Source organism: Typha latifolia, chromosome 9, assembly GCF_019914945.1.
Source record: "Typha latifolia isolate L0001 chromosome 9, TyphaL0001v2, whole genome shotgun sequence".
Classification (NCBI taxonomy): Eukaryota; Viridiplantae; Streptophyta; class Magnoliopsida; order Poales; family Typhaceae; genus Typha; species Typha latifolia.
In genome coordinates this window covers 2,793,995-2,820,703 of record NC_133094.1, presented here as the reverse complement: position 1 = coordinate 2,820,703, position 26,709 = coordinate 2,793,995, and the positions used below count along the sequence as shown (strand labels likewise).

Here is a 26,709-nt window from a genome sequence, read left to right as displayed (position 1 = left end):
CAAGCAATACTTTGTGTCCTTCCAATATTACAACTAAGAATTGGCCTTCGGATACTATAGGCCTTCTACTTTGGGCCAAAATATAAATGAGCGCTGATAAAGGGCTCATCTTGGACGAGTATTTTGTTTTGTATGAGGATTACTGAATTGGAATCTAAAAACAGATTTAATTGGAACAGCTTCCAAGAAAAATGGAAAAAGCAACCAACACATCACCTTATCATCCAAACTTTTCCTCAAAAAATTTTGGATAAACTGAAAAGCAACTAAATTAAGACAGCGAGAGAGAAATGGCAACTCTATGCGACCAACAATCAACTTGTTAACATTCCTCTGAAGTAACGTCTGGATATTCTACAAGGCAAACTTTCAGGTGGATGATATGCAAATATACATGCAAAAGGCCAGTTAAGGGCTAGAGTAATCCATCCAAGCCTGGAGATTATTTACACATGGAAGAGGACAGACGAAGGTAATCGAGACAACTTCCATCCACCTATTCATGCTGGCCAGCAAGATAACATATGATATCAGCTAGTAAAAGCTTGCTCTTCCTTGCACTGCACCGTGATCATTCATTCTCAACAATGAGCAGCTCAATTACACTACTCAGCAGATTGACTAATTCGATGTACCGGGGATGGTGCAATATTGACATCATAGAGATACAACTTCACCAGTCAATGAGTCACTGATTGAGCCATCCACCAGATGAGCCAGGACGGGGATACGGATGTGGCAGCCTGGGTCCAAAGCCCATGGTTTCAGGAGGCATATCTCTTCTCATCCCAGGCATGTCATACATGCCACTTGCTCCTTGATGAGGTGCACCTGGAGCAAGATTTGCAGCTCCTGTATAGTTGGTTTCGTCAAGACGTGGAACATACCTGTCAATGGCTGATGTTCCTGCGCTTGAAGTTGGTAATCCATAGGACGATGAAGGAATACTACTAGGCTGCCCAAATCTAGTATCAGGAACTTCAACTGAATAACTGTTTCTTCGTACATAACCATCTTCTTCGCCTTGTGCACTATATAATCTTTGTTCCCTTAGCAGATCTGGTCTCGATGGTCTCCCATACGCATCTGAATCATCAAAATAGGGGCTCCTGCGGAAAGGGTCAATGCTTCCGCCTCTTATGTCATCTGAGTGTCGTGGCTCCAAGCTCAACACTGTGTTATCTCTGCTGTTACTTCCTCCAGCAGACAAGTCGTGGGGATTGCTGATGTAGTCTTCTCGGATCGAGGGAGTGTTGTAGCTCCTGTCCATCTCATCAATGCCCTCCCTAAGACCACTAGGCCTGATTATTGGAATCAGCCCTGATTCTGTGCCAAACCTTGAATAGCTACCTTGGTAGCCCACACTCTCCAATGGTTTTTCAATTGGTTCTGATAGGGGATGACCCATAGACTGGTCTCTAGGATCCCTAGTATCAGATGAAGAGATGCTCATGTCGGATGATGAATCAGTTCTTATTTCGGATGACTCTGTTGTTCCCTTAGATTTGATTCTCTTATGGGACCTAGACTTCGGAATTTCTGGGGCTTTTCTCTTCTTATGAGGCTCAGCATTCTTGTTATCCTCCTTCCGACTCTCTTTCAGAGTGGCATCTCTTTGGTCATAATCCATCTTCATATGTTCCTCTCTAGGAAGAGCATCTTCTTGGGTTTGATCACTCTGCTTCATGGAAATATGACCATGTTTCGCAGCTATGGCCTTGTGCCTCGATGTCCAGTCAGACCGGCTCCACAGATACAGCAGTGGTGGCTTCAAATTCCACTGCTCCATTTGCTTATCATCGACATCGATAGAACCAGGTAAGTAAAAGGACTGGAGACAGAAAAAAGAAACTTATTAGCCTCCAGTAACCGAGACTCTTTGACAACGACTGATCAGAATTGCATAAAAATTTTAAATTATTTTACCTTTCCTGAGAGGCTTTCACCATCCTCCCAGATTAAATCATATGGTTGCCTCTTCTTGTCTAGTCTGGTAGGACACCGGAAACAGGACAATTTTAAAAAAGAAATGAGATAAAGGGTAAAGCAGCAATTAAGACTTCTAATGTGCCACATTCTAAGAAACAAGGAATCAAGGAAAAGATCCACATCTATTAATTGAAAGGTCAGAATTTACATAGATAAGCAACGATTATACCTTTGAGTCTCCTTGGGAACAATAAGAATAATTAGCTTTGGCTTAAATGTTAAAGCTTTGTCAATAAACTTGTTTGCAAGAGCTGCTTTGACACCAAATGGTGGATTGAGGCCCATGATCTGCTCAAGAAAATTATCAGATTAACAAGATAAATGAGATCCCAGCACAGGGTTTTAAATGCGAAAAAATTTAAAGACCACAATCAGCCTCGGATTCATACAAGTTGTGATCCTGTAGGTAGTTCCTTGGGCTGAACCTTCATCCAGTCTCTCTTTTCAAAATTGAAATCATTCTGCAAAAGATTACACTTAACTCATGTCTAAATGTTAATGCTCGCATAACTGAACAAATGCAAATACCAGAGCAAGTTCTCTTTATGGAACCAGAAAGAAGTTAACAGAGCATAACGTTAGAAAGCAACCTGTCTGAAAGTTCAGTAACTAAAAGTAATTATCCATGACTTAATTTCCTGACTCTCTAAAACCAAGTGCTTGGGTTACCACAGAACTTGAGACATTGGAAGACTATGATTTATATCAGGAATACTTACATGTGGCACAGCTTTCTCTGAAATGGTGCTACTGCAAGAACCCTTTCAGTGTTGTTATCAGAGCTCTGTCTCAGATATTTTTAACTAGTTGAACAAATAGTCAAATACAGAAACTGGTAGAGCAAACACGACAATAACAGCTGACTGTTATCCGACAGTATCTGAAGCCTGAAGCAGGCTAGACAAAATATTCAAGGTGATTGTTGCTGGCATTTCTCAGAGTTGTCAATATTAAGCATATTGTTTTTGTCCTCTAATCATTCTGCTCTGCTTTAAAATTTAACTCATTTTCATACAGGTCTAAGCTTCAATATACAATTATCTAAACAGAAAATTGGAACAGAGCAGGTAATATTTTAGAAAGAAATATGTGTACACTTCCAGTACATTGAAATGAGCACAGCAGAACCAAAAATCAGGAGAGACCAGGTAATATTTTAGAAAGAAATAGGTGTATACTTCCGGTACATGTAAATGAGTGGAACCAGCATAAACAACTTGAATATGCATCTGTTGTCATCATCACTGCCAACAAGGCCACACCAGCTATATGTTTGATCTAATAATAACCGAACAAGGAACATCTAGACTATGGGGAAGTGAGATTGCACAACAGCAAGAATATGGGAAAGATCTCTACAGATAGATAGATAGATTATTGCACTACGGGAACAACTCTATCCAGAAGGCCCACAACCGGACACGTCTTTCATTGCCTTGTCAAATATTTAGATAAAGCTGAACGGAGAGCTCACATTATAGTTCTTGACATGAGGCGGGCTGCTTCTACCAACTTACTTTGCAACATGGCAACAATTGAATAATTGTGGGAAAAGATGATTTGAAGAAAAAGAATTATGAATTAAATTGTTCTTATATGCCACAAATGTTACCTTCGGCTGAATGAGATCATAATTCTTAAAATTGGTTCTCTTTCCAGCGGCATCAAGTGTTTCTTTCATTATTTGACTAAAATCATTGGCACCACAACAGAAGTCAACTATCTGAAAATAAATACAAATATTAGTAAAGAACTGAGTCCGAGATATGAAGCAAGAAAAAGAATTTTAAAGTCCTCACTAAAAGCCTGTTCACTATCAAGGGATATATAACATATAAAACTAGAAGGGTTAGAAAACTTGAACTAATATTCTGCTATGGATCACTGAAGCATAAAATATTGCATAGAAAAACTAACAGAAATAATTAGAGGTATAAAACAGTGAATGAGCAAGCTTAGAGGTGTAAATCTATATTTTAATATCATGCTAGTGAATTAGCAGCACCAATATGGGGGTAGTATCTCGATATTCATTCATGGCCACTCATTGATGTGTGCCATTAGAATTAAGCATGTCTTATTTTAAATAAACCTAATTTTGGATTTCTCTATCATCCCTTTTGATACCTCTTTACATTTTTGGTGCTTGATCTACATAAATTATGCTTCAAATTTTAGAAAAAAAAAGACAATTTTGGTTTTCCCCAAATTATTTGTCCCAACAAAAAGGTCCCAAGAAAATTTGAGGAAAGCTTGAGACTACAGTTTAATTGCATATGTTACAATAATATATATAGCCTTTAAACTTATTTTAAAGCTCTACAAAGGTTTAGAAATTGTTCTTTAATATATCAAGCATATTAGGTGTGCCAACAACACATGTGAGCGATACGTACCATGTCGAACCAAGGTCAGCATATCCCGTGCCACTGGCACGAAAATCCTTACTTCAGACTAATGTCCTTAATCACTTCAAGTGTCTATTATAAGGAACTAGGACAAATATTATCACATATTGTTTGATTCAAACTGCCTTGTGAAATTGCCTAATACAATAAGCAGCATTGTTGCCAAAATATTGTCCAAGAAAATACCATATAATCAAATTTCAAATTCAATGACTAGTGAATGAGTTTGTGAATCTATACTTGTACACATGAAGGATTTAAAAAATAGTCAACTCAATATGCATCATATATGTAATGGATGATTCTGTATAAAAGAGACAGTGTATTGACAAGATGTATGTAATACAACAGTTACTGGATCAGAGTGTTGATATCTTGGTATAAGAACATAAACATAATTTATTTCATTAATTCAAAATCAATCAGGTCACAGCAGGTCTCGATCAGGTAATATTCTAAATGCATGTATTGGATCTAGAATCTTCAAACTCTAAAATTTTATATAACTGGTCAAAACACAAACAGTACTAAATATGTCTGGCTTGGTTTCTGGTGAGAGCTGAAGTCACAACTTAAACATCTTTATAGCCTACTGTATTAGATCTCCCAGGAAACATGTTATAGAAAGATTTACTTACAACTAAGCAAATCACACCTTAGCAGTATGATTAAACATATGCTAAATGGTTAATAATGCCAAGTTACTGTACAATTGTATACCATTTTCAAAAACTATTTTATGTTGAGAAAGATATCCATAGATACACATGAAATAGCTGGCATGATAATTAAGAAAGTGACCCGTTATTATATTCCCCAGCTACCTGTACTTGGATAAGCTTGATAATATGCAGCATTTACATGATAGGTGAGTCCCATTACACAAGTATATTTCAACAAGATGGACATTAGAAAATACGCTAATATCTAGCGGTGAAGCATCTAGAAGTATAACCATGCTCATCAAATTTAAGAGTAATAGAAGATCCTCACCGTGTCACCTGCTTGCACGTACCACTGGATCTTATTGACAATCTACACAGCCGATTAAGTGATATTAGTGACCTAATGGTGAAGCGGTGATATATTATGATATAAGTAGACTGTACTTCATAATGAAAGACAGGATATCTACAGACCCCAGAAATTATGGAGTATTCATCAACCATAAATTTAGCTGGCATAGTCTCTTTAAAGCCGGTCTACCTTATCTCAGAGAACTCCCAAAATCAGCAAATAAGTAATATTGTGCTAAATAAGACCATGACAAACTTCTAATTTCTTTCATACCCACGAGACCACAATGATCAAAAAGAGAGCATTATGCTCTCAGCTATGTTGCTTATAAATTATTTGGAATATGCTTTTTCCCAATTAAAGAACTTTTCACAATAAAACGTTTTATCAGCAGAAGAATAACAAAAATTTCTTCAACTTATGTATGTAAGAATCATGAATTATCACGTTCATTTATTACATTTAAAAGAAACTATCAACAATGTCAGATCAAAATGAAGAAAATGGAATGACAATAAAAATGCTAAATAACTGCAGAACATGCGAATAAACTTTTATAGTAAATGCAAATGTGAATCTGCATCGTTACACATGCTGATTACCTCCTTAAGCTTGTCCACCTTTGTGAAATGGCGACCAAAGGAAGTATAGCGCATGCCATGGAGGAAAGGTGCAAGATACACTCTCAGCTTATTCTACAAAGTTAATTCAATTAGTGAGAGTACTAACCGCTGATGCTCTAGGTAGAGTAAAAAGAAGAAAAAAATACAAAACATGTTCTTTTTGCAGTAAAATTGCTACTTAATTTGAATTTAATATATAAATATATATATCAGTTTTTCAGTTTACCTCAAAAAGTAACTTTTGATTCTGGAAAAGAAAGTAAGATAGGGAGATCATGTATATTAAAATTGCAAATATAAAATTACACGTTATTGAAGTACTTTTATCATAGACGAATGCATAGTAGTGCACGAAACTCCTGCCAATGCAGAGGTATTGCGAGGGCAATCTGTATACAGATTACCCTTATTAGTAGATAAGCTATTTGCATGGACTGAAACATCACTACTTAGGTACAAAGCAAAGCCTTACAGTCCCTTACATCATTATATAAAGTCTACTTTGAAGAAGATGGCCAAACTAGCTTGCCATATTTCAAGCTTTAAAACAAGGATTGATTGTGCTGGCCTCACCAACTGGTAAGGCTAGAGGCAGATCATACTAGTGAAATAGCAGCATGGCGGCATTGACATGGGTGAGGAATCTCTGCCAGTGGTTTAACTGGCCAGTGATTTAACTGTCAGACAACAAGGATGTGCTGACCTAACATATAATGTGCCTACCCAAAATGAAAATCCTCTTTGTTCCTCTGCACATTAAGTAACTAGAGAAGAAAATCCATCCCATCAAACATCAGATCTGTTGTCTATTGCTGGCCAACCAATTTTCTGCCATCTATGTCTCATCCCTACCAACCACTTTAGATTCTTATCTACTCCTGGCTAGAGTTTCAAATGGTTTCATTTGAGGACTAGGTTTAGGTTAGAAACTTCAGCAATTTGGCTGCTATGGGACGACCATGAAGTTCTAGCCAAGAACAAACTCAACTTAGCATCCTATAATTGGGTATTAATGCATTGCAGTACCAATCAACTTAATATGTTACTCTTAACTGGATAGGGCCATGCTGCCTGACATCATATCTAATTTGCTATGACCCCAGACCAGACAATCCATCTATAGGTTCTCTCCCTCCCTCCCTCCCTCATGTCTCCCTCTCAGTCACGCATGTAGATAACTCAACCTGGCCAGCCATACTTTGGCAGAGCGCTGCAAGACATACCTTGTAAGCTCTTTGGTGGCAAGGAACAGTGCTATGGCACTTAAAACTTTGGTCTTTGCTACTTTACGAGTATACAAATTACTGAAAGGAGAGGTCCACAACCTAGCCTAACCGAAACCCACACTCTGAAGTTGCTCAAAAAAATTATTTCTCCCTTCAAAATAACATTGTCCTTTTAGAGACCTCTAATTAAATAATTTTTGGTTGGGCACGATTAAAAAGAGCGACCAAGAAGTAGGTAAAATTAAAAGCCAAAGTGGGCTTTCCTTTCTCCATATAATCAGATGCCCAGGAAGTCTGCAATGAGAGCCTGTAGGACAAACTGCCAAGTAATAAGCATTAATAGAGTTGCTCAAACCTATGTAGGCATTCAAATTTAGGCTATTGTGTATGGAAAAAAAAAACTATTCAACGTCACTCCAACCTTTTGCAAATTGTAAACAGAATCAGACAGCAGAAAATAACTTCACCACTTGCCCAGAATAACTTAACATGGGAAGGAAAAGAGCTATAAGAAATGTAAAAGACAACTTTAAAAGAAAGATCAAGAAAAAAGTCAAACAAAAGCTCTAGCTTTTGGAATAAATATTTGTCCTTACACTCCACTTGATCAACTGCTTCAAAATCTCAGGTTCACAGACCGCTTTGGCATCCTCAACAGTGGCCCCATCATCTACTTTCTGCAAAGCTGTTTGTACAGCCTAAGAAAACATTCAATTAGGTTTGGTCCAACAATTTCACTTCACTTTTTTTTAATCAAATACAGCTGTGTATCACAATTGTTATTGATTTAGTACCTCAACAGAACCCTCAATCTTTCCACGTGTGATAGCCTTGTCAATATGCTTTGCTGAGTATGCATGCGTTGAGGGTATTGTGTGATTTTTCGTGATGTCTTCTAAGGTCAAAGAAGATGATTCCTTTTCCATTAAAGAAATGATTCTGCAACCCAACACAAACATGAAAAATTCAACCAGTGTCATGGATCTAACCAAATATAACAGTGCCATAGCATTCAAAACAAACAAAGAAGCAACAGAAGTCCAATCTAAATCTTAAACAAGCTTCATTACCTTAGCCCACTATGACACAAATTTTTCCTCAACTTGCAAAGGGCTTCATTAATAGTTAAAATCCAGTAGACAACTTACACATAATTAAAATTTCCTCTTGCTATGAATAGAGATATAGAGTATCCTTGAAAAGATAAGTCATGCAGCTCATACAAAAATTCATGTAAAAGTAAAGGAAACAAAGGATATTCAGGTTAGATGCCAACAGCTTCAATCAGCATAGTAAGCATCTAAAGAAATGCATGTGCAACAAACCAACACTGAAAAGAAGAATCCCTTACCTCTTTTCTGTTTCAGCATCTATAACAGGAAATGAGCTGCACAACATCTTCCCCACAGAAGTTGAAGAAACAGTGTGTGTTAAAGGTTTCCCTTTTTCTTTCATAGGCTTTCTATAACCTTCAGGAACAGTTCTCTCAGTTTTATGCACAGAAGGTAGCTTCTCCTTAAAAGGCTTTACTTTATCCCATAAGGCAACCATCTCTTTGGGTACACCTCTGAAACTTTTTTCCATTAGTTGACTTTCTTCTACACAGCTAAGTTTTCCTTCCTTCACTGATTTTATCGAGGTGCGATCACTAGGCAAGTCATCAGAAACTTGTCTTCTCTTATTCACCAAAGTCTTAATTTTCTTTTTCTGTACATGTAAAGCATTATTCTTTTCAGGAACGCCAGGAAAGACAATATGGTTTCTAGTCGGAGTACCAAGATCTTCATCAATTTTATGTTTCCTGGCAAAATTATCAAGAAGTTACTAAAGATAAGAATTAATTTAAACATAGATGAATTATGAAGCCAACAAATAAGAAGCAGAGGATGAAACATACAGGCAGTATATCAAAATGCGATTGGGAAGTAGATCTTCCCAAGCTCTCTGTACAATACCTTCATCTTCTATCTCTTTGAAGGAAATCCTCCTTTGTAATTCAGAATAAAAGTAAATAGTTAGAGAAGCCATATAGATTTGTGAAAGTAACAAAAGAGAATGCTTCTTAGATGTTTAGAACTAGAAAGTACCTCGGCAGGCATTTTCTGTGGTACGACTTGGGACACCTTCTACACATTGCAAACTGTAAGTCAAATACCTCTTTGTCCTCTCCCCTTTTACATATAACACATTTATGTACAGGACAAGTAAAGGGCATCCCAGAAGAGATCTTTTTCTCATATTCTGATTCTTCAATTTTATTGTCAGGGTAGAGTAGTTCTGCAACACACTTCGGGTGGTAAAAATGGCCACAAGTGGCATTGACGCATAGAAATACCTAAAAAGACAAAGATCAAGGCAAAAGAAAAGTGAGTTACAAACTGAAAACTTACTACAAATACCAAGAGTCAACACTCAATTAAAATATTATATTTTAAGGTGAGAAACAGATGCCACTCCACTTGATCATACTTCAAGGTCAATGCATCAAGTTCCCTATTTGTGTGGAGCAAATACTGAAGTATTCAGATACAGAGGCACAGTCTCAAAAGTGAAAGTCCAGTTGAAATTCCACACAACCAAAGAATCTGAAAAGAAATAATCTTGCACGTGTTACATACACCATTCATCCAAAGAAAAGTGCCTTTCAAAATTATGCATACTGTTTTCAAGGTGCAAACTTTCTTTTTTTTATTTTTGTTCTGATCCCAGAAAAATCAAAAGTTTTAAAATTTCGGTTGTTGCTTCTGCTTTCAGTGGTTCCAGGTTCTGATCTTTTAAAATGTAAAAAATAAGAATAACTGAATAAGTATTCTGGAAAATTCAGAGAAAGATCAGGAAATTAGCAGAGCATGATTATACTGACAATGAGGATCATTTTATATAATCTATAATCACAAAAAAATAAAAGTAGAAGATTGAAGGAGATCAGGAGAAAAACGCTGGAATAAGAAAAACTATACACACCTTGTGTTACCCAAGTTCTCTTCCCTCTTGGTCCTTTCGGTGGCCACCTACATTGGGCCGGAAGTTACAAGGGGAAGGAGGAATATGACAGAGAAGAATAGGTTCTGGTGAACAAATAAAGGAGTTAGAAAGAGAGCTGAAAACCAATAACTAAGCCTGTCAAAATAAACGAGCAGCTCAAGCTCACTCAACTAAGGCTCGAGCTCCGCTTGAATATAGTTGAGCTGAGTCTAAGCCACAGTTGAGACCGGAAGTTACAAGGGGAAAGAGGAATATGACAGAGAGGTATAGGTTCTGGTGAATGAATAAAGGAGTTAGAGAGCTGAGAAACCAAAAAAATAGGCCTATCAAAATAAACGAGCAGCTCAAGCTCGCTCAACTGAGGCTCGAAATCAAGCTTGAGCTCAAGTCGGCTCTCTCAGGCTCGGCTTAATAAGCTCAAATATGTGTATATATTTATATTAATTTATATAAATATATACAAACCCCAATCTAAATGTCCCACAACCACCCCTTTCCTAAATCCTCTCTGGCAAGCACCCTTATCCCAAATCCATAGTCACCCTAAATCCTCCACCCATCAGCCGCCGCCACTACAGCAATCACCTCCGTAGCTACCACGTCCTAAGCAGGCCATCTCCACACCTACAATCTGCAGCCACCACCTTCGTCTATCACCACCTCCACAGTCACCGCCTCCTAAGCGGCTCCCAATCCTTATTAGTAGCCTTGTTTTATGATGATTTCCTTGATGGATCCCATCACTGGGGCCTTGCAATTTTGTGTGTGGTCCTATCTTCTATAATATTTCTGGTTGAAGTTGAGAGGGAGATACAATGATAATGATCAAGGACTATAAAAGAGGAGCTCATTGGTATTGAATTGGAAGAGGCCGGCGATGAAGGAGTTGACTGAGCCACCGACTGTGATGTGTCACCTTTGGAGGTCAACAAGAAAGGGGTAGTACTGATGATCCAAATGGTAGCCTTGTTTAAAGCTTCAAAATGGGTTCAGGCTTGGGTCGAACTCAATTGCAGTGGACACAACTTGAATATAGCTAACCCAAGCCGAGACAAAATTCTAGGCTTGAAATGGAGCAGAAGGCAACTTGCTTAGGCTTAGCTCGTTTACAAATCTATCAATAAGCAATTTTATTTTAATAGGTTGGGTTTAAAAATGATACATAACAACAAGTGAGTTTGGCCGTGTCAGCTTTCAATAGATGACTCCATATTAATATTTCTCCACATCCCTGTGTAAGTCTTTTTTAGCATTTTACTCACTATATGTCTATATTCATAGTGATCAAAGACAATAAAGATGCCAAAAATAACAATAACTTATTTTACACATTTAATTCATTCCAAAACTTAAATACGAAATTATATGTGTTTGAAAACAGGTGATCCAATCAGCGACTTCCAAATATAAGTTAAATAGGTCAGTGACTTATATAGAAATTTCAAATCTTTTAAAAAATTTGCCAAAATTTAGAGAGAAATTTCTATATAAATCACTTTCCAGTACAGCAACTTCCAAATATAAGAATGATTGAATCAATGATTTATATAAAAATATTTCTCACACTAAGTAATTTTTTTAGAGGATTTAAAATTTTCATACAAATCATTGATCCAGTCAACGACTTATATTTGAAAATCCCTGACTGGACTAGTGATTTCCAAATATACCTAGTCTCGTATTTAAGTTTTGAACTATACTAAACAAGTAAAATATATATGGCTAGTTTAGTCAAAAACTAAAAAATAATAGCATCAAACTAGTTGTCTTTTTCCATTTTCCATCTCCTTAGGTTTAAGGAGATGGGATATTCAAGTGCCACCCTAGTCTGTAAAAAAATGATAGAGAACTTTTCTCATTCACAAAAAGAAATGTCATTCCTTACGACCCCTCGCCCCCCGCAAACAAAAAAGAAAAATCTTACCCAAATATTACTAAGTTATAGCAGAGGCCATGAGTTTGATTTCTCCTGGAGTTTTAAAAAGCATTTTTAGCGACTGCCTTGGCAGAGCAGCACAAGGGCCGCCCCGCTAACCTCCTGGTATACCCCCATACTAGGCGTTTATTGTTCCTTAGCAAATCGATTTGTCACCTAGTGAGCTTATTTCACATGGCAGGATGACTTGGCGGGATTTGCAAGTCGCGTGGAGAGAACGGATCGAGCAGAACTAGTTAACAAAAAGAATACCCTTCTTCTGCATTCGATCTCTAACGAGCCTTAAATCTTTGATCTCTCTCCATCCCTCCTCTCTCATCGATGGACGGCAAACGACGGGCAATGAGCAGCGTATGTCGGCAAGCATCGCATGATGGTGACTAACGCATGACGACATACGTGGCATGACAGCTTGTGTCGCATGACAGCAAGCGATGCACGAGGGCTACGCTAAGGAGAATAGCACACGAGGGCAAGGTTGGGGGTGGGGTGGTTGGCTCATCGGTGTTTCTCTCTCTCTCAAGCTTGAGCTCTTGGTCTGATCTCCAATTTATTTAGCTAGGCTAAGGAGAGAGAAATGATGTTGAGTGAGTAAGTGATTGATGGCCCATTCTATCTTGCCATTGGAGAAAAGGCCCTCACATTCTTCTCTAATTACTGAGCTTGCTATCCTAATAGGATGCTTTCTAAACGTATTTGTTGTATAAAAGCTTAATGGTGTGAAACTAATTAATTTGATAAATGTGAACTAGACAATTAGTCTAATAAAATTTACATCTAATATATATTATATCATATATAATTATTTTTAATTTTTTATATTAAAAATACTATACCGTCTTGTCATCCACCTTGGCGCTCTCCTTCCGCCTAGGCACTAGGCGCTAGGGTAACTGCCCGCCACCTATAGCCGCCTTTCAAAACATTAGTTCTCCCACATATTGGAGTTGAGACTTGGTGGATTTTTCATTGGCACGCTTATTGTGCATGGTTGGCTCGTTGTTACTTATTTTTTGTGACAATTAGTTCAATTGTTCAACCTATATATCAGAGAGGACTAACCCATTTATCTAGCCATATAGCCATTGGGGTCATGATCAATAAGAAAAAAAACAGACACCAAAAATTGCTAGATTGGTTTCAATTTACAAACATTTGTTAATAACAGCCGACAAATCTAAAATCACTTTCCACTCTAATCAAAAATTCATAATCCTATTTTTCATCTAACTAGCGCTAGCATGCATATGAGATGATTGTGTCCTCTTTATTGGGTAAGCATTATAGTGCACAAACATCTCAATGAGAACAGTCGCAAGATGGGGAAAAAAATATAGAAGAGCTAATATGAAACAGAGCTATTGGCAATGCAAATTTGCACCAAGCTATCATACCTCAGCACCAGCTGACTTATCAGATGAGCCCATCTTTCCACAGGCAAAGCATTGATGCTGTTTATATTCACAATTCTTACAGAGAAAGGTTTGGATTACCTGCAAAACATTACAGTACAAGGATAAGTAAATTTTAAAAAAAAAGATATGACAGCATGTACCAAGGTTGCTCAGGTTAATTAGAAAGTACCTCTAATTGTGAGTTAGTGTAACCAAGGGACCTACAATCTGATTCCTCACCAGCCCTTCTGGTTGCATGGAATGACCTCATGCACATTCCCTCGCAGCTACATACAATTTCATGAATAAAGACCTCATTAAAGGAAATAGAGATTAGAGAAGACATGTATTACTATATCATGACAATTATCATAACCAATTTTGCATGATTAGGGTTAGGATAGCTATTTCCCACTCATTATCAACAATTTACCGTACTGAGATCATCAGATAAGCATGAACAGAAAATATGCACCAAGACACCTGTAAATCCTGCACCTTCAAACATTGAAAATTGGTAGTTCAGAGGACGAGGCTGGAGGCTCAGATTAACAGATCACACTACTGAAGTATAAATCATGGTTCTGAAAATCCATTCTGAAACTGGTAAACTCACTGGTTTGTGCTGGGTTTCTATTGGTTTCAGTCAGTTTCAGTGCTTTCCAACATATGTTTTCAGTGGTTACAGCCACCATTTTTGGTGGATTCAATGTTTTTGGCTGTTTCAGCCAAAACTACTAAAACCAGCTAAAGTAATGAGTCTAAGTCTAATTTTAGGTTATTAGGTAGGATTTGGGCTATTTCCTCCAATTCAGATCTGAAACAAATTTTTAGCTATCTTTCTCTTCTTTGTAACCTATAGCCCAATCAACACAATATCACAAAGTTTCTTTCAAAATCAAAGTAGTATTGTTTTTGTTGGTCACCAGCCAATGACCTAAAATTAGTTCAAAATTATATTATAATATGATAGTACCTCAAGATTATAATTTTCATGGATTACAAATGACTAAATCTCAGAATTTCATTAATGGACAGTATATGTTTCGCTGACCATCATGTCTTCCTGTCATATGTTCAAAAGTGTCTTGCACGTCCTGCACAATACCACTTTCATTGTAGCTTCACATCTAACCTACCTAGGGGTGAAAATTGATCGGATTTAATCAAATCCGACCCACTACCCAGCCCGGATATGGATACATATATGAGACGCAGTTTTGAAAAAAAAAAAACCATATACGGAACCAAATATGGTTATAGTATATTCATTCGGATTCGGATACGGATATTCGATATTCATTTACCCTTAGCCTATATATAATTTAGTAAAAATCCTATCCTAACCGACTCATTAAAATATAACCCTCATTCCCTTAACCCTATTCATCTCTTTCGGCTCTCCCTCACTCCCCTTCATTAGCCACTGCGAGACCTATCTCCATCTCTCTCGGTCACTCTCTCCGACCTCTTCAACCTTCACCCGCCGGTTGCCGCCTCCACCATTCGCCACCTCCATCTCATTGGATCGGGTTGCTTCGGATTCGATTCTGTGTCTGGATCCTTCGCTGGGGGTTCGTTGTCCTCCTCCTCTTGCAACTAGTAGCGAGGGTTTCGAAGTGAAGACATGGATCTGGTCCTCCGATGGATAGATCCATTTTTTGGCCTCAGATTGCGGCCTCTCATGACGGTCTCCTCATCTGCCTCGTCTAGATCGAGATTTAGGAGAGTAGCGAGAGATTGGGGATACTGGAGGTGAGAGGAGAGCTTCATTGATCAAATCTGCCCTTTGAAGAAGATCTCATCGATGGAGACCATTAATCTGGCAGCGTCGCCGTCTGAGGGCTACCTAGGGGTGAAAATGGATCAAATTAACTCCGACCCGCTATCCGACCCAATTCAGATCAGATTCGGATAAAAAATTTCTATTCGATTCAGGTACGTGTATGGGTACGGATAGAATTTTAAAAAAAAATCTCAAATACGAACTCGGATACAGATATTAGATATCCGTTTACCCGCATATTTTTCTTGAATGATTTACAGTTTTTAGTTTGCTTATTTTAATACTAAATATTGATATTGTTATTAGTGATGCGTTATATATTATTTGTAGAGATTAATTTCTCTAAGTTTATATATATATTTGTGATACAACTGAAGCTGTATCAAGTTGTATCGGAAGAAATAAATTTATTTTCGAAGAAAATAAAGTTTTTTGTCGGGGGGCATTCGAATGCTGAGGACTGCATTTGAACGTACTATGCGAACACCTGCAGGCGTTCATAAATACAGAGAACGGGTTTTGTGAGTTCGAATGGCCTCGAGCCCGTTCAAATGCCTGCACACGTTCGCAAAGATAGAGAACGGAAAATTCGCGTTCGAACTGCCTCGAGCACGTTCGAACACACCGCGAAGGAGAACACTTCATTTTTAGAGTTTTATTTCTGTTGTTTGAGTCCAAGGGATAACCTCTAAGTATTATGGAGTGCACCCTAATTGGGTTATGTTATGAAATCATATTTTCTCCTCCTATCTCTCTCTCTATCTCTCTCTCCTCTTCTTTCTTCTTGCTCTAACTTCTCATCGTCCCCTAACCTTCATTGGTTAGATCCTTCTCATCTGTCGCGGCCCTACTTCTTCTAAAAGCGACATCTTCCCCTTCATCTTATTTCCCTCTCTAATCGCAAATATCCCTATGAACATATCATCTTATCCTCCCATTCCATCACCATTAAGATTTTCCTTCAATCCAAATAACCAACCCATCCCTCATCGATCCGGTTCGTAACAATTTGACATACAAAAAAAATGTTATTTTTGTTAAACTCTTAATATTTTTGTGTTAATTATGTTTAAGTAAAATATCATAATTTATTTAAAATTTGATCAACGTATGTTTAAGATCTGATTCTCTATCCGAAAATAACCCATATCTATTTGATTAGGATATGGTTTTAAATTTTGCTACTCATCTAATATCCACATCCGGACTAAAAATATGAATCCGAATATGAGTTGAGCACTATCTGGTCCATATCTGATCCATTTCACTCCTATGGGTACCTCACCGAGTACTCAAACGTGATGTCTCCGATGATAGAGTATGGTAGGGAGGAGAGGATGATGTGCATTGGGCTAGCTGAACCACCGAAGAAGTATCTTTCGGCCCCTGCAAAGTTGCTTGCCCCGCTGCGGCCGAGGCTGAAAGGGACAAAGATATATGGGGTGGAGCAAGAGCTGTCAATGTCATTACCATTTCTATGATCTTCGAGTTCATGTCAGGCAGCATCTAAGCTTCTTTTACGGGCAAAATAGCATATTTGGTGTATGCATAAAAAAGAATTCTACAACTATTAAGAAGCTTAATGTTAATGTCTTAACAACAGTTTTAGTAATGTCTTGGTTGTCATGGGCCAAAGATAAGTGTGCTTTAACCAAGTCCACTAGTCATTTTATTGTTTTGCTATATTATTTTACTAATTTTAATTTTTTTGTAATAATTTTGGGTAAGTTTTGGGAACATATATTATTACTTCAACAGTTAATTTAATGTTATTCATTTATTTTTGCAGGTACACTTGAATGAGAATTGCTTGGATTGTGTCATTTTTGCTCTGAAGTTTCAATCTGTGCTATAATTGCAACACTATATTAAGATGAAAAAAATGAATTTACTTGTAGTGTGTTATTGTCTTGGATAAAGATAGAATGGCTATTTTAGGATGTTGATATTTCCTAAACTATGTCGTGGCTTGTTCGGAGATTGAAAGAATGTATACTTTGGTTGTTTAAACAATTCCATGATAAATGTAAATGACTGAGAAATGCATCATTTGTTATAAGTTAATGTTGCTGAAGATATTTTATGAATTTGTTCTTAGCTTGTTTGAAGATTAAAAGAATGTGTATTTTAGATTGTTAGAAAATTTCATGTGATAAATGCAAGTAATTGAGGAATACATCACAATGTTATAAGTTCTGTACTTGAAGAAGACATTGAACGAAATAGAATTTCTATTTAAATGCATCTATATATGAATTGTGTAGAATATGGCTTAGAGTGTTTAATTCCATGTATGGATGAACTGTGTAGAATTTGGTTCATATTTGTATTAGAATATAGCTTGTATTCGATTAAGATCCAATTCGTATATGATTTGTATCCGTATTAGTTTAAAATTCAATCTGTATCCGATTTGTATCCGTATTCGTTTAAAATTCAATCCGTATCGGATCTGTATCCGTATATGTATCTGTATCCATTTACAATTTGATCCATATCCGATAAGTATTTATCCATTTTCTTAGGATACGATTTTAAATGTTGATATTTGTCCAAAATCCATATCTGTATTCAGATAAAAAAAATATAGATTTGAATATGAGTTGAGCACTATCCGACCCATATTCGATCCATTTTCACCCCTAAACCTGCCTAATGTTTATAAACCACATATGTTTTCCTGACAATGGAAAGGAAGTAGAGAAAAGTGCTGCTTTAATATTCCAACTAGAAGGAATGACACAACTGTAGGAGAAAAATCATGATACTTTTTCACCACATGATTTGTACACAATGAAACTTCATAGCATTGATTGCAACTAGAAATCCTTAAACAATGTATCATATGGATGGAGCAACTAATCATAAAAGTCCAATGAGCCATGATTATGAGAACACCATAGTATCGGATATTCAAACTCTATTTACCTCGAGTGTTGGTGATTATGATCAAAGCAATTGTTTAATTAAACCATCTTGAATTTCCATGGACAAAATTGATATAAGCCTCACTAGCTCTAGCTAAATGGCTTGTACATGCAAATATGGAAACAGGGGAGATCACTAGGGGAAGGGAGAGAGAGAGAGACAAAGAGGTAGAGTAATAGTTTGGGCAGTTTAGTCCAGAATAAAATAGCATACCATAAAATCTCCCCACCATTGTCGCAAATAGCACAAACTGAATCAAACAAATCAGACTCTTCCTCAGATTCATCCCCAGCATCATCTTCCACTATGTCATCCACTTCATTCTCATCAGCAATAAATGATTGTTTTATGTCGAGAAGATTTGAAGTAGCCTGATAAACATTACTTCAGTGAATTCTAGATAACTACCAGAATTTTAATATATTAAATATATCTTATTTGAAATCTTCCGAGAACATCTCTCTTAAGCAATTGGAAACAGTAACTCTGACCTCAACAAATTTCCTCCTTGGCTTCTCAAGAAAACCCAACAAAAGCTGCCAAACAACAGTCAGAAGTAAAATTGTATTGAGCCTACTGATCATACCCGATATTATATTACCAAAGTTATGTCAAAATGGTATTGTACAGAATCAGGACTCGCTAGCCAAAGTCAAAGTAAAAAAGGTAGGTGATATATAACCAATAGAGTAATGATCACAACATACCAAAATAATAATTAATCATTGCCATGTGTGAAAATCAATCACAAGAATTGTGTACCAAGCATGATAAGATCAGAGGAATCCTTTAATTGTTAAGAAAATGTCATGCATGTCATTTAAGAGTGAAGAACCACTGGAAATAACTAAATATTATTTAAGCATTAGACTACCAAAGACTAAAAAATTGAAGACATGGATAATTACAAAAAGTGAAACAACAAATAAAGTCCAGAACAAGGATAAAGTTGTGTTTCCATTTTTCCTTTTCCAAGAATCAAATTATGTATTCATCTACTATTGAAAATTAAAAGAACAAGTGATACATCAACAGATATTAGTAAGAAAGCTGCACAAATAGAGGATGAGAGAGAAGTTAAAATTTACCAGTATAGATTGGATCTAGTTTCAGTTACATTGTTTAAGAAACTTCCAGTTTCAAACCAATATTACTTCAAAAATATCCAAGAAATCTAAAAAATAGTAGAAGTTGCAGTAATTGACAACATTGCAAGAAAGTGAGAAGCAATTTTTGTATATTAACTTTAGAGGATTGCTGATTTAAAAATTTTGATTTACCAAGAAATATCAAGAAGAAAGGAGGTGACAAACATGTTATTTCATTTATAAATGCAAACTGTACAACACTGTTCAGGAACTATCAGGATAAGGCATAAAGTTCCACCAGCACATCCGACTGTACACTTTGATTTGCACTTGATATTGTTTTATATTTAATGTTGAAATGGCAAATTTAAGGGGTTCAAATAAATTTCAGAACAAACTTCAAATCTTGGCCTTGCAAACATCTGCCTAAACTTCTATATATATGTACAAAAAGTGAACGATTGACTTAACTTTGCAACTTGAAAGTTGGGTATCGCGCGATCTTGGTCCATCTCAAAGACTTAGTCCATAACAAGTGATATCAGAGCAGATCGACAAGAGCGACACCCTTGCGAAATGGGGCGACATAAGCAAGGTGGAGAGACAAGAGTGCAAGGGATGCCAAAGAGTTGGAGAACTTCCTTTTCGATGTTGAGCAATACTTCCAAGTGATGCAAAAGAACTCAAAAGAAACCAAAGTCATTTTTGCAATAATGTACCTTGATGGAGATGCCAAGCTTTGGTTGTAAACTCGTAACAAGGACATCCAAGGTGGTCGCTACAACATCAACACTTGGAATTTGAAATGTAAGCTGAATGTACAATTTCCCCCCAAAAACGTGGAGTTCATCGCAAGACGGAGTTTACGACACCTCATGCAAACAGGTTCAATTCGAGAATATGCCAAGCAATTCTCAATGCTCATGTTGGACATCAGGAACAAGTCGAAGAAGGACAAGCTTTTCCACTTCTTGGAAAGTTTGAAGTCTTGGGCACAAATGGAGTTGCCACGTTAGGACATTCCAAACTTAGCGGCGGCCCAAGCTGCAGCGGAGTGCTTGATAGATTATTCAACCCTCGAAAATCCCAAAAGGAAACTTTCGACGAACAATGCAAAGCCCCAGAGGTCGAAAGGTAAAGAGGTGATGCAAAGTAACAAGAAAGGATCGACGCAAAAGAGCGCGATACTGAACAAGTGCCAAAAAGGGCTTGTAGTGCAAGTTCAAGAGCAAAGTTCGGATAGCGATGACGAGAAGTCGACAAATGGCCCTCACGTTGGGGCATTGCAATTTCTAAATATCATCAAGGCTCAAGTAGGGGAGAAGTGAAGACCCCCTACCTCCAAAGGACCAAAAACCTACTAAGCTAATGTTCATCAACATCGAGCTCAATTGAAATTTGACCGATGCATTGGTTGACATTGGTGCCACTCACAACTTCATCATTGACCATGAAGCATGTCGACTTGAGTTGGCCCTTGCGAAGGACTCAAGTTGAATGAAGGTGGTGAATTCAAAGTCTCAATCAATCGTCAGGCAAGTGAAAGGAGTTCAAATTGCAGTTGGGTCTTAGAGAGGCAAAACAAATTCCAAGTCATTCTTGGGGTGGAATTTCTATAGACAGCAAGAGGAGTGCCAATGCCTTTCCTTAATGCATTGAAGAAGGGTGTCAAGAAGGGTGAAGGGTGAACAAACATTTTTGGCGGCATTGAAGCTTGAGGCGGATCCTTTGGAGAACGATCTAATTCCTTTTGAGGTCTGGAAGGTTTTGAAAGAATTTGGGGACATGATGCCACTTGAGTTGCTAAAGACCTTGCCTCCTCGGTGAGCGATGGACCATAAGATCAAATAGGAGTCGAGGACAAAGCCACCAGCTCGTGCACCCTACCGCATGTCTTCTCTAGAGTTAGTGAAACTTCTAAAGCAACTTGAGTTGCTTAAAGGCAGAATGATTCGCAGCTCGAAAGCACCGTTTAAGGCACTTGTGCTATTTCAAAAGAAGCATGATGAAAGTCTACGACTTTATGTAGACTATCGTAGCTTAAACAAATTAATGATAAAAAAAGTAACAAATTCCTCTCATTGTGGACTTGTTCGATCAACTCGAAGGAACGCAGTACTTCTTCCAATTGGACTTGCGATCGGGATATTGGCAAGTTAGAGTTGCGGAAGGTGATAAAGCAAAGACGACATGTGTGACATGTTACGGCACTTTCAAATTCTTAGCAATGCCATTCGGCTTAACGAATGCTATTGCAACCTTTTGTACCCTCATGAATCAGCTGTTTCACAAGTGCCTTGACAAGTTTGTGGTGATCTACCTCGGCGACATCGTCGTGTACAATGAGACGTTGGAGGAGCACATCCGACATCTCAAAGCAATATTCAAGGTGATAAGGGACAATTCCCTCTATGTGAAGGAGAAGTGCTATTTCACACAAGTGGAAATCATGTTTCTTAGCCACCAAGTTGCCGAAAATCGCATTCGCATGGATGAAGAAAATGTTCATGCAATTCGTGATCGGCGAGCCCTTTCAAAAGTGACAAAACTTCGCTCATTTGTGGAACTTGTCAATTGTTATCGGCGGTTCATTGCAAGCTACTCGCAGAGAGCTGTGCCATTGACGGACTTATTAAAGAAAGACCATTCATGGGAGTGGTCAAGCAAATGTCAATAAGCCTTTGTTGAATTGAAGAAAACAGTGATGGAGGAACCCATTGCGGTTGCAAACTACTCCCTTCCGTTTAAAGTTTACATAGATACCTCAGAATATGCCGTTGGAGGAGTTCTTGTGTAAGGACATTCGATTGCTTATGAAAGTCACAAGCTGAACGATATGGAGCAGAGATATACGATGCACGAAAAGGAGATTATGGCAGTCATACATTGCCTTCGTGTTTTGAGGTATTATCTCCATGGGTCTAAATTGTTATGAAAACCAATAATGTTGCCTTGAGTTATTTCCAAACTCAAAAGAAGCTCTCTCCAAAGAAAGCAAGATGGCAAGACTCTTTGTCAAAATTTGACACAATCTTGAGTACAAACTAGGATGAACCAACCAAGTTGTGGATGCATTAAGCCACAAGGCCGAACTTGCTGCTCTCAAAGCGTTGGCAAACGAGAGTATAAGCCAAGAACAAGCATCACTTCAGAAGAAGATTCGCGAGAGAATGTGAAGTGATCTGATGGCGAAGACCCTCAAGAAGCTTGTAGACAAAGGGAATATGCAATAGTTTTGGGTCCAAGAGGGATTCATCATGACAAAAGGAAACTACGAGTACGTGCCACGGGCAAACAATCTGTAAAGAGAACTGCTCAAAAAGTGTCATGACACCTTATGGGTGGGTCACCCAAGCATATATCGTACCTTAGCTCTTCTGGAAAGAGCTTACTATTGGCCAAAGATAGAGGAAGATGTCAAAAAGTATATGCGCACTTCGTCTCATTTGCCAACAAGACAAAGTGGAGCATGCGAAGCCTTGTGGGTTGTTGGAGTCGCTCCCCATTCCTGAGAGGCCATGGGAAAGTCTCATCGCAAGCTTGCCAAAAGTCAGGGACATTGGCTTAATTTTTGTTGTGGTGGGTCGGTTTTCGAAGTATTCGACCTTTATACTGGCTCCGCTGCATTGCACTGCTGAAAAAGCAGCTCGTTTATTCCTAAGGCATGTGGTCAAGCATAGGGAAGTTCTACAAAACATCGTGAGCAATAGGGATTCTCAATTCTTAGGTTGATTTTAGACCGGAGTTTTTCAAACTCTTAGGATCAAAACAATTCTTCTCCACAAGCCTTCGTCACTAAATCGATGGCCAAACCGAAAGAATAAACGCTCTTCTTGAGCAATACTTGTGGCACTTTGCCAATGCCAATCAGCGAGATTGGGTCAAGTTACTTGACATCGCCCAATTCTCGTACAACTTGCAGTGGAAATTTGCGTCCACCAAAAGCCCCTTCAAAGTTATCACTGGACAATAACCTTCCACACTGCATACTTTGGTGATGGATTACAGAGGCAGCAGCCCTTCAGCATATTACCTTGTCAAAGAGTGGCATCAGAATACGTTGACTGTGAAAGCCTATCTTGAGAGGACAGCACAAAAAATGAAGTGAGCGGACAAGAATCGAAGGCGTGGTGCTGATCAAGCTCCAACCATCATTGCTAAAATTCTTTAGCAAAGTGCATAAAGGACTTGCTCGCAAATATGAAGGCCCCTTTCCTATCATCAATAAAGTAGGCAATGTGTTCTACCTAGTGCAACTCCTGGCTTGGCTTAAAATCTATCCGATCATTCATGTGAGTTGCCTAAACCCATTTCGTGCCGATCGCGAAGATCCTTCTCCACAATGCGTCGAACTAGCCAAACCCTACTAAGACGTCGCTTGATAAGCAGATTGACACCATCTTAGCGGACAAAGAGCGGACAGAGAGCGGACTTTACCCAATGAAGCCAAAGAGACCGAATACTTGGTCAAATGGAAGAACTTTCCAATGTCTGAAGTGAGTTAGGAACTTGAAGAAGCTCAGCGGCATGAAAAAGACAAAGTTCAAGCATACAAAAAGAATAACTTAGCAAGGCAACAAGCACATCAAGATGATTTTGAGCGTCACTTGGTAGCAACCAAAGAAGACCTCGACGAGGATGTCGAGATTCTAAGTGGGGAGTTTGTTAGGACCGTTTTGTTCGTAATGCCGGTCCTATTGTATTACTGCTTTTAATTATGTAAATGGGTTGCCAACCCCATATCTTTTGCCTATTTTTGAGTGCCTTTTGTTTCCTTCAAGAGCACCTTGCGAAGTCACCTTGGGATCGCAACATTAGTATCATAGCAACACTAATTTTGGGTGTGCCCATACGACACCCCGCACATGTCTTTCAAAACCATGGGCCAAAATTCAAATGGGGCTTACTTTCAAAACGCAACCCCCCACAAAACCTTTGATCTTCCCCGAGTCGTAGAACTAGGGATACTCATACTTAATAGTATAGAAGAACTATCGAGAAGCATTAAATGAGCTAGCTTCACAATCAAAGTGCCACTGGTTCAGTGGTGTTCATTATGCTCTTGATGGCTACTCTGCCCCTTTAAATTTCTTGTCGTTGGCAAATCTTATGACTTCCTTTTCTATTAATACAGAATCGCAACATTTCCACCAAATCATATATTTTTCTTGTCTTTGCTTTGTCGCAATCCAAACAGGTGCAACACTTGCAAAGCGAACGGCTTACTTTACTTAACTTTACAACCTGAAAGTTGGGTGTCGCGCAGTCTTAGTCCATCTCAAAGACTTAGTCTATGATAACGTGCTCACCTAAGGAAGACAGTTCGTCTTCTATCTACTCTTAGAGATCATCACATGATAAAAGTATAGATTAAAATGAAAATTGTTATGCTAGTGGGGCAAAGTTCATCAGAAGTGAGGTTTTGATGGCAACAAGAAAGGGCACTTGACAAGTGTTCTAGATCTAAATATTTCAACAAATTATAGTTCTTGAGCAACCGAAAGAGATTCTTCCAGTGTTGCTGCTGTATAATCTCTAATCAGCACCCACCTGTTAAAACTTACAAGGAATGTTGTTTACTATTTTTGCATCAGTGAACACTTCTTTTTCTGTTTTCTTGCTTATGGCATCAGTCATTGAGATAATCAATTGCTAACGTGTATTCACAAAACAAATATAGCATCAGAAACTTCCAAACTTGTAAGATCATTCATACCTGGCATTTTTTTAAAGTCTCATCTCTGTCCACAAACAGCTTAATGAGTGAGAGATGATCCCTTAAGTCATCCTCTGAAGGTCCAATTTCAAATTTACTGCAAAATTAGCAACAACTTCATGAACTTCAAAGAATCACATGACATTTGAAAAAGGAAAATAGATTCCCACCTGCGAACTCTGCGGAGATGATCCCATAATCTCTTTTCTGATGCTTCTGGATTCCTCTTCAGAAAGTGAAGCATATGCACCGTGATCATAATCGTCCAAATTGTGTCCTCATAGCTCTTCCGGGGCTTCAGTAGATCTATCCATTTGTTGTCCTTCGAGAGCGCAGCGATTTCAGGCTGTTCACCTTGAAACTCCAACTTCCACGCGGTAACCTCCTTATAAACCTTCTGGAGGCCTCCATCGGCGGTTCCATGCAAGAAAACATTTTTCTTAGGATCACCCAGTTTCTCCTCTCCATCCAAGAGGATGGGCAAGACGGTGAACGAGATGGGTGACTCTTCTCTATCAACAAAATAGTAATTTGTCACCGCTTGCGGCATAACCTCCGCCTCATCATCTGACATCGCCATTGTTTACCCTGTAATCAAGAACCTGAAGAAAAAAACATTAAATAACCGCTCAAAACCATCAAATAAGTCACTCAAAATCGGCTCACTTCCTACAATCCCAAGAATCAATGAGCAACCTTTAAACAAACGGAAATATTTGCAACTCGAACAGCGCTAAGAATGCCCAAAGGAAAACAAAATTTCACAAAGAAAATGATTTCAAATTATTCAAACTTGGAAAAGGGACGGGACAATGAGCATACTTGAAGCAAAACAATAACAGCGATTCGAGAATCCCAAGAGAAGCGCAAAGAAAGATTTAACATATCTCCACCAAAAAAAAAACAAGAAGGAGCATACCAAGCGCCAAAAGACATAGCCCAGATCTTGAAACCAGAAAAAGGAAAGGAATTCGAAGAATAAATCTTAACACCGAGAGCAATAGAAATGGGTTTACGTGGCACCCCAACCCTAAATATTCTGCAGCGGGAACTCCAGAGAGTACTTTAAAATGGAATTATTCGACTATTTTATTATTAGGATTCTGTTTCGGATCTTCGGGAAGTTGGCCGACTTTTCTTAGGGTTTGGCAAAATTTGACCCGACCCGATAACGTGACACGGCATTTAATTGGGTTTAGGTTTGAGTTTGGTATAATCGGGTTCAGGTCATAAACGGGTCAACCCGCCTAACCCGTTTAATAAACGGGTCGTGTTCAGGTTTATACAACTAACCCGTTTTGACCCGTTTAATTATACGGGTCGGGTCGGGTCAAGTTGGATCGGGTCAACCCACCAACCCGTTTATTATATATATATATATATATATATATATATATATATATATATATATTATAAAACAACCTAACCGGCTAACCCTCTCCACTCCTCCAACCGCCCTCGCCTTACATTTCAAATATTTTTGCCCCCATCTTTGATCTCTCTCTCCAGCGGTGATCGTCTGCCACCGCGTCTCCGCCTGCCGCCTCCTGCATCTCCACCTGCCTCCTACCTTCTCCACTCCGCGTCTTCGCCTGCCATCTCCACTCCCCATC

At 38.3% G+C, this 26,709-nt stretch overlaps 1 protein-coding gene across 1 annotated transcript; it reads right to left on the bottom strand.

Moving 5' to 3' along the window:
* Positions 1 to 302: 302 nt before the first annotated feature.
* On the bottom strand, positions 303 to 26,158 carry LOC140795188 (protein ENHANCED DOWNY MILDEW 2-like). Its single transcript, XM_073147620.1, has 19 exons — positions 26,016 to 26,158; positions 25,267 to 25,698; positions 25,097 to 25,193; positions 18,784 to 18,828; positions 18,506 to 18,663; positions 13,769 to 13,865; positions 13,579 to 13,677; positions 9,351 to 9,598; positions 9,161 to 9,250; positions 8,615 to 9,064; positions 8,058 to 8,202; positions 7,860 to 7,961; positions 6,017 to 6,109; positions 5,391 to 5,432; positions 3,602 to 3,712; positions 2,379 to 2,450; positions 2,159 to 2,277; positions 1,927 to 1,990; positions 303 to 1,831 (listed from the first exon to the last, which is right to left on the bottom strand). The coding sequence occupies exons 2-19, from the start codon at positions 25,674 to 25,676 to the stop codon at positions 689 to 691; spliced, it is 3,585 nt and encodes a 1,194-aa protein (XP_073003721.1). The 5' UTR covers positions 25,677 to 25,698; positions 26,016 to 26,158; the 3' UTR covers positions 303 to 688.
* Positions 26,159 to 26,709: the final 551 nt, after the last annotated feature.

Coding starts and splice junctions, on each gene's coding strand:
- LOC140795188 (XM_073147620.1), bottom strand. CDS start 25,676: ATGGCGATGTCAGATGATGAGGCGGAGGTTATGCCGCAAGCGGTGACA. Junction 18,664..18,783: donor CAAGGAGGAAATTTGTTGAG/GTCAGAGTTACT, acceptor AATGTTTATCAG/GCTACTTCAAATCTTCTCGA. Junction 6,110..7,859: donor AGCAGTTGATCAAGTGGAGT/GTAAGGACAAAT, acceptor TTAACTTTGTAG/AATAAGCTGAGAGTGTATCT.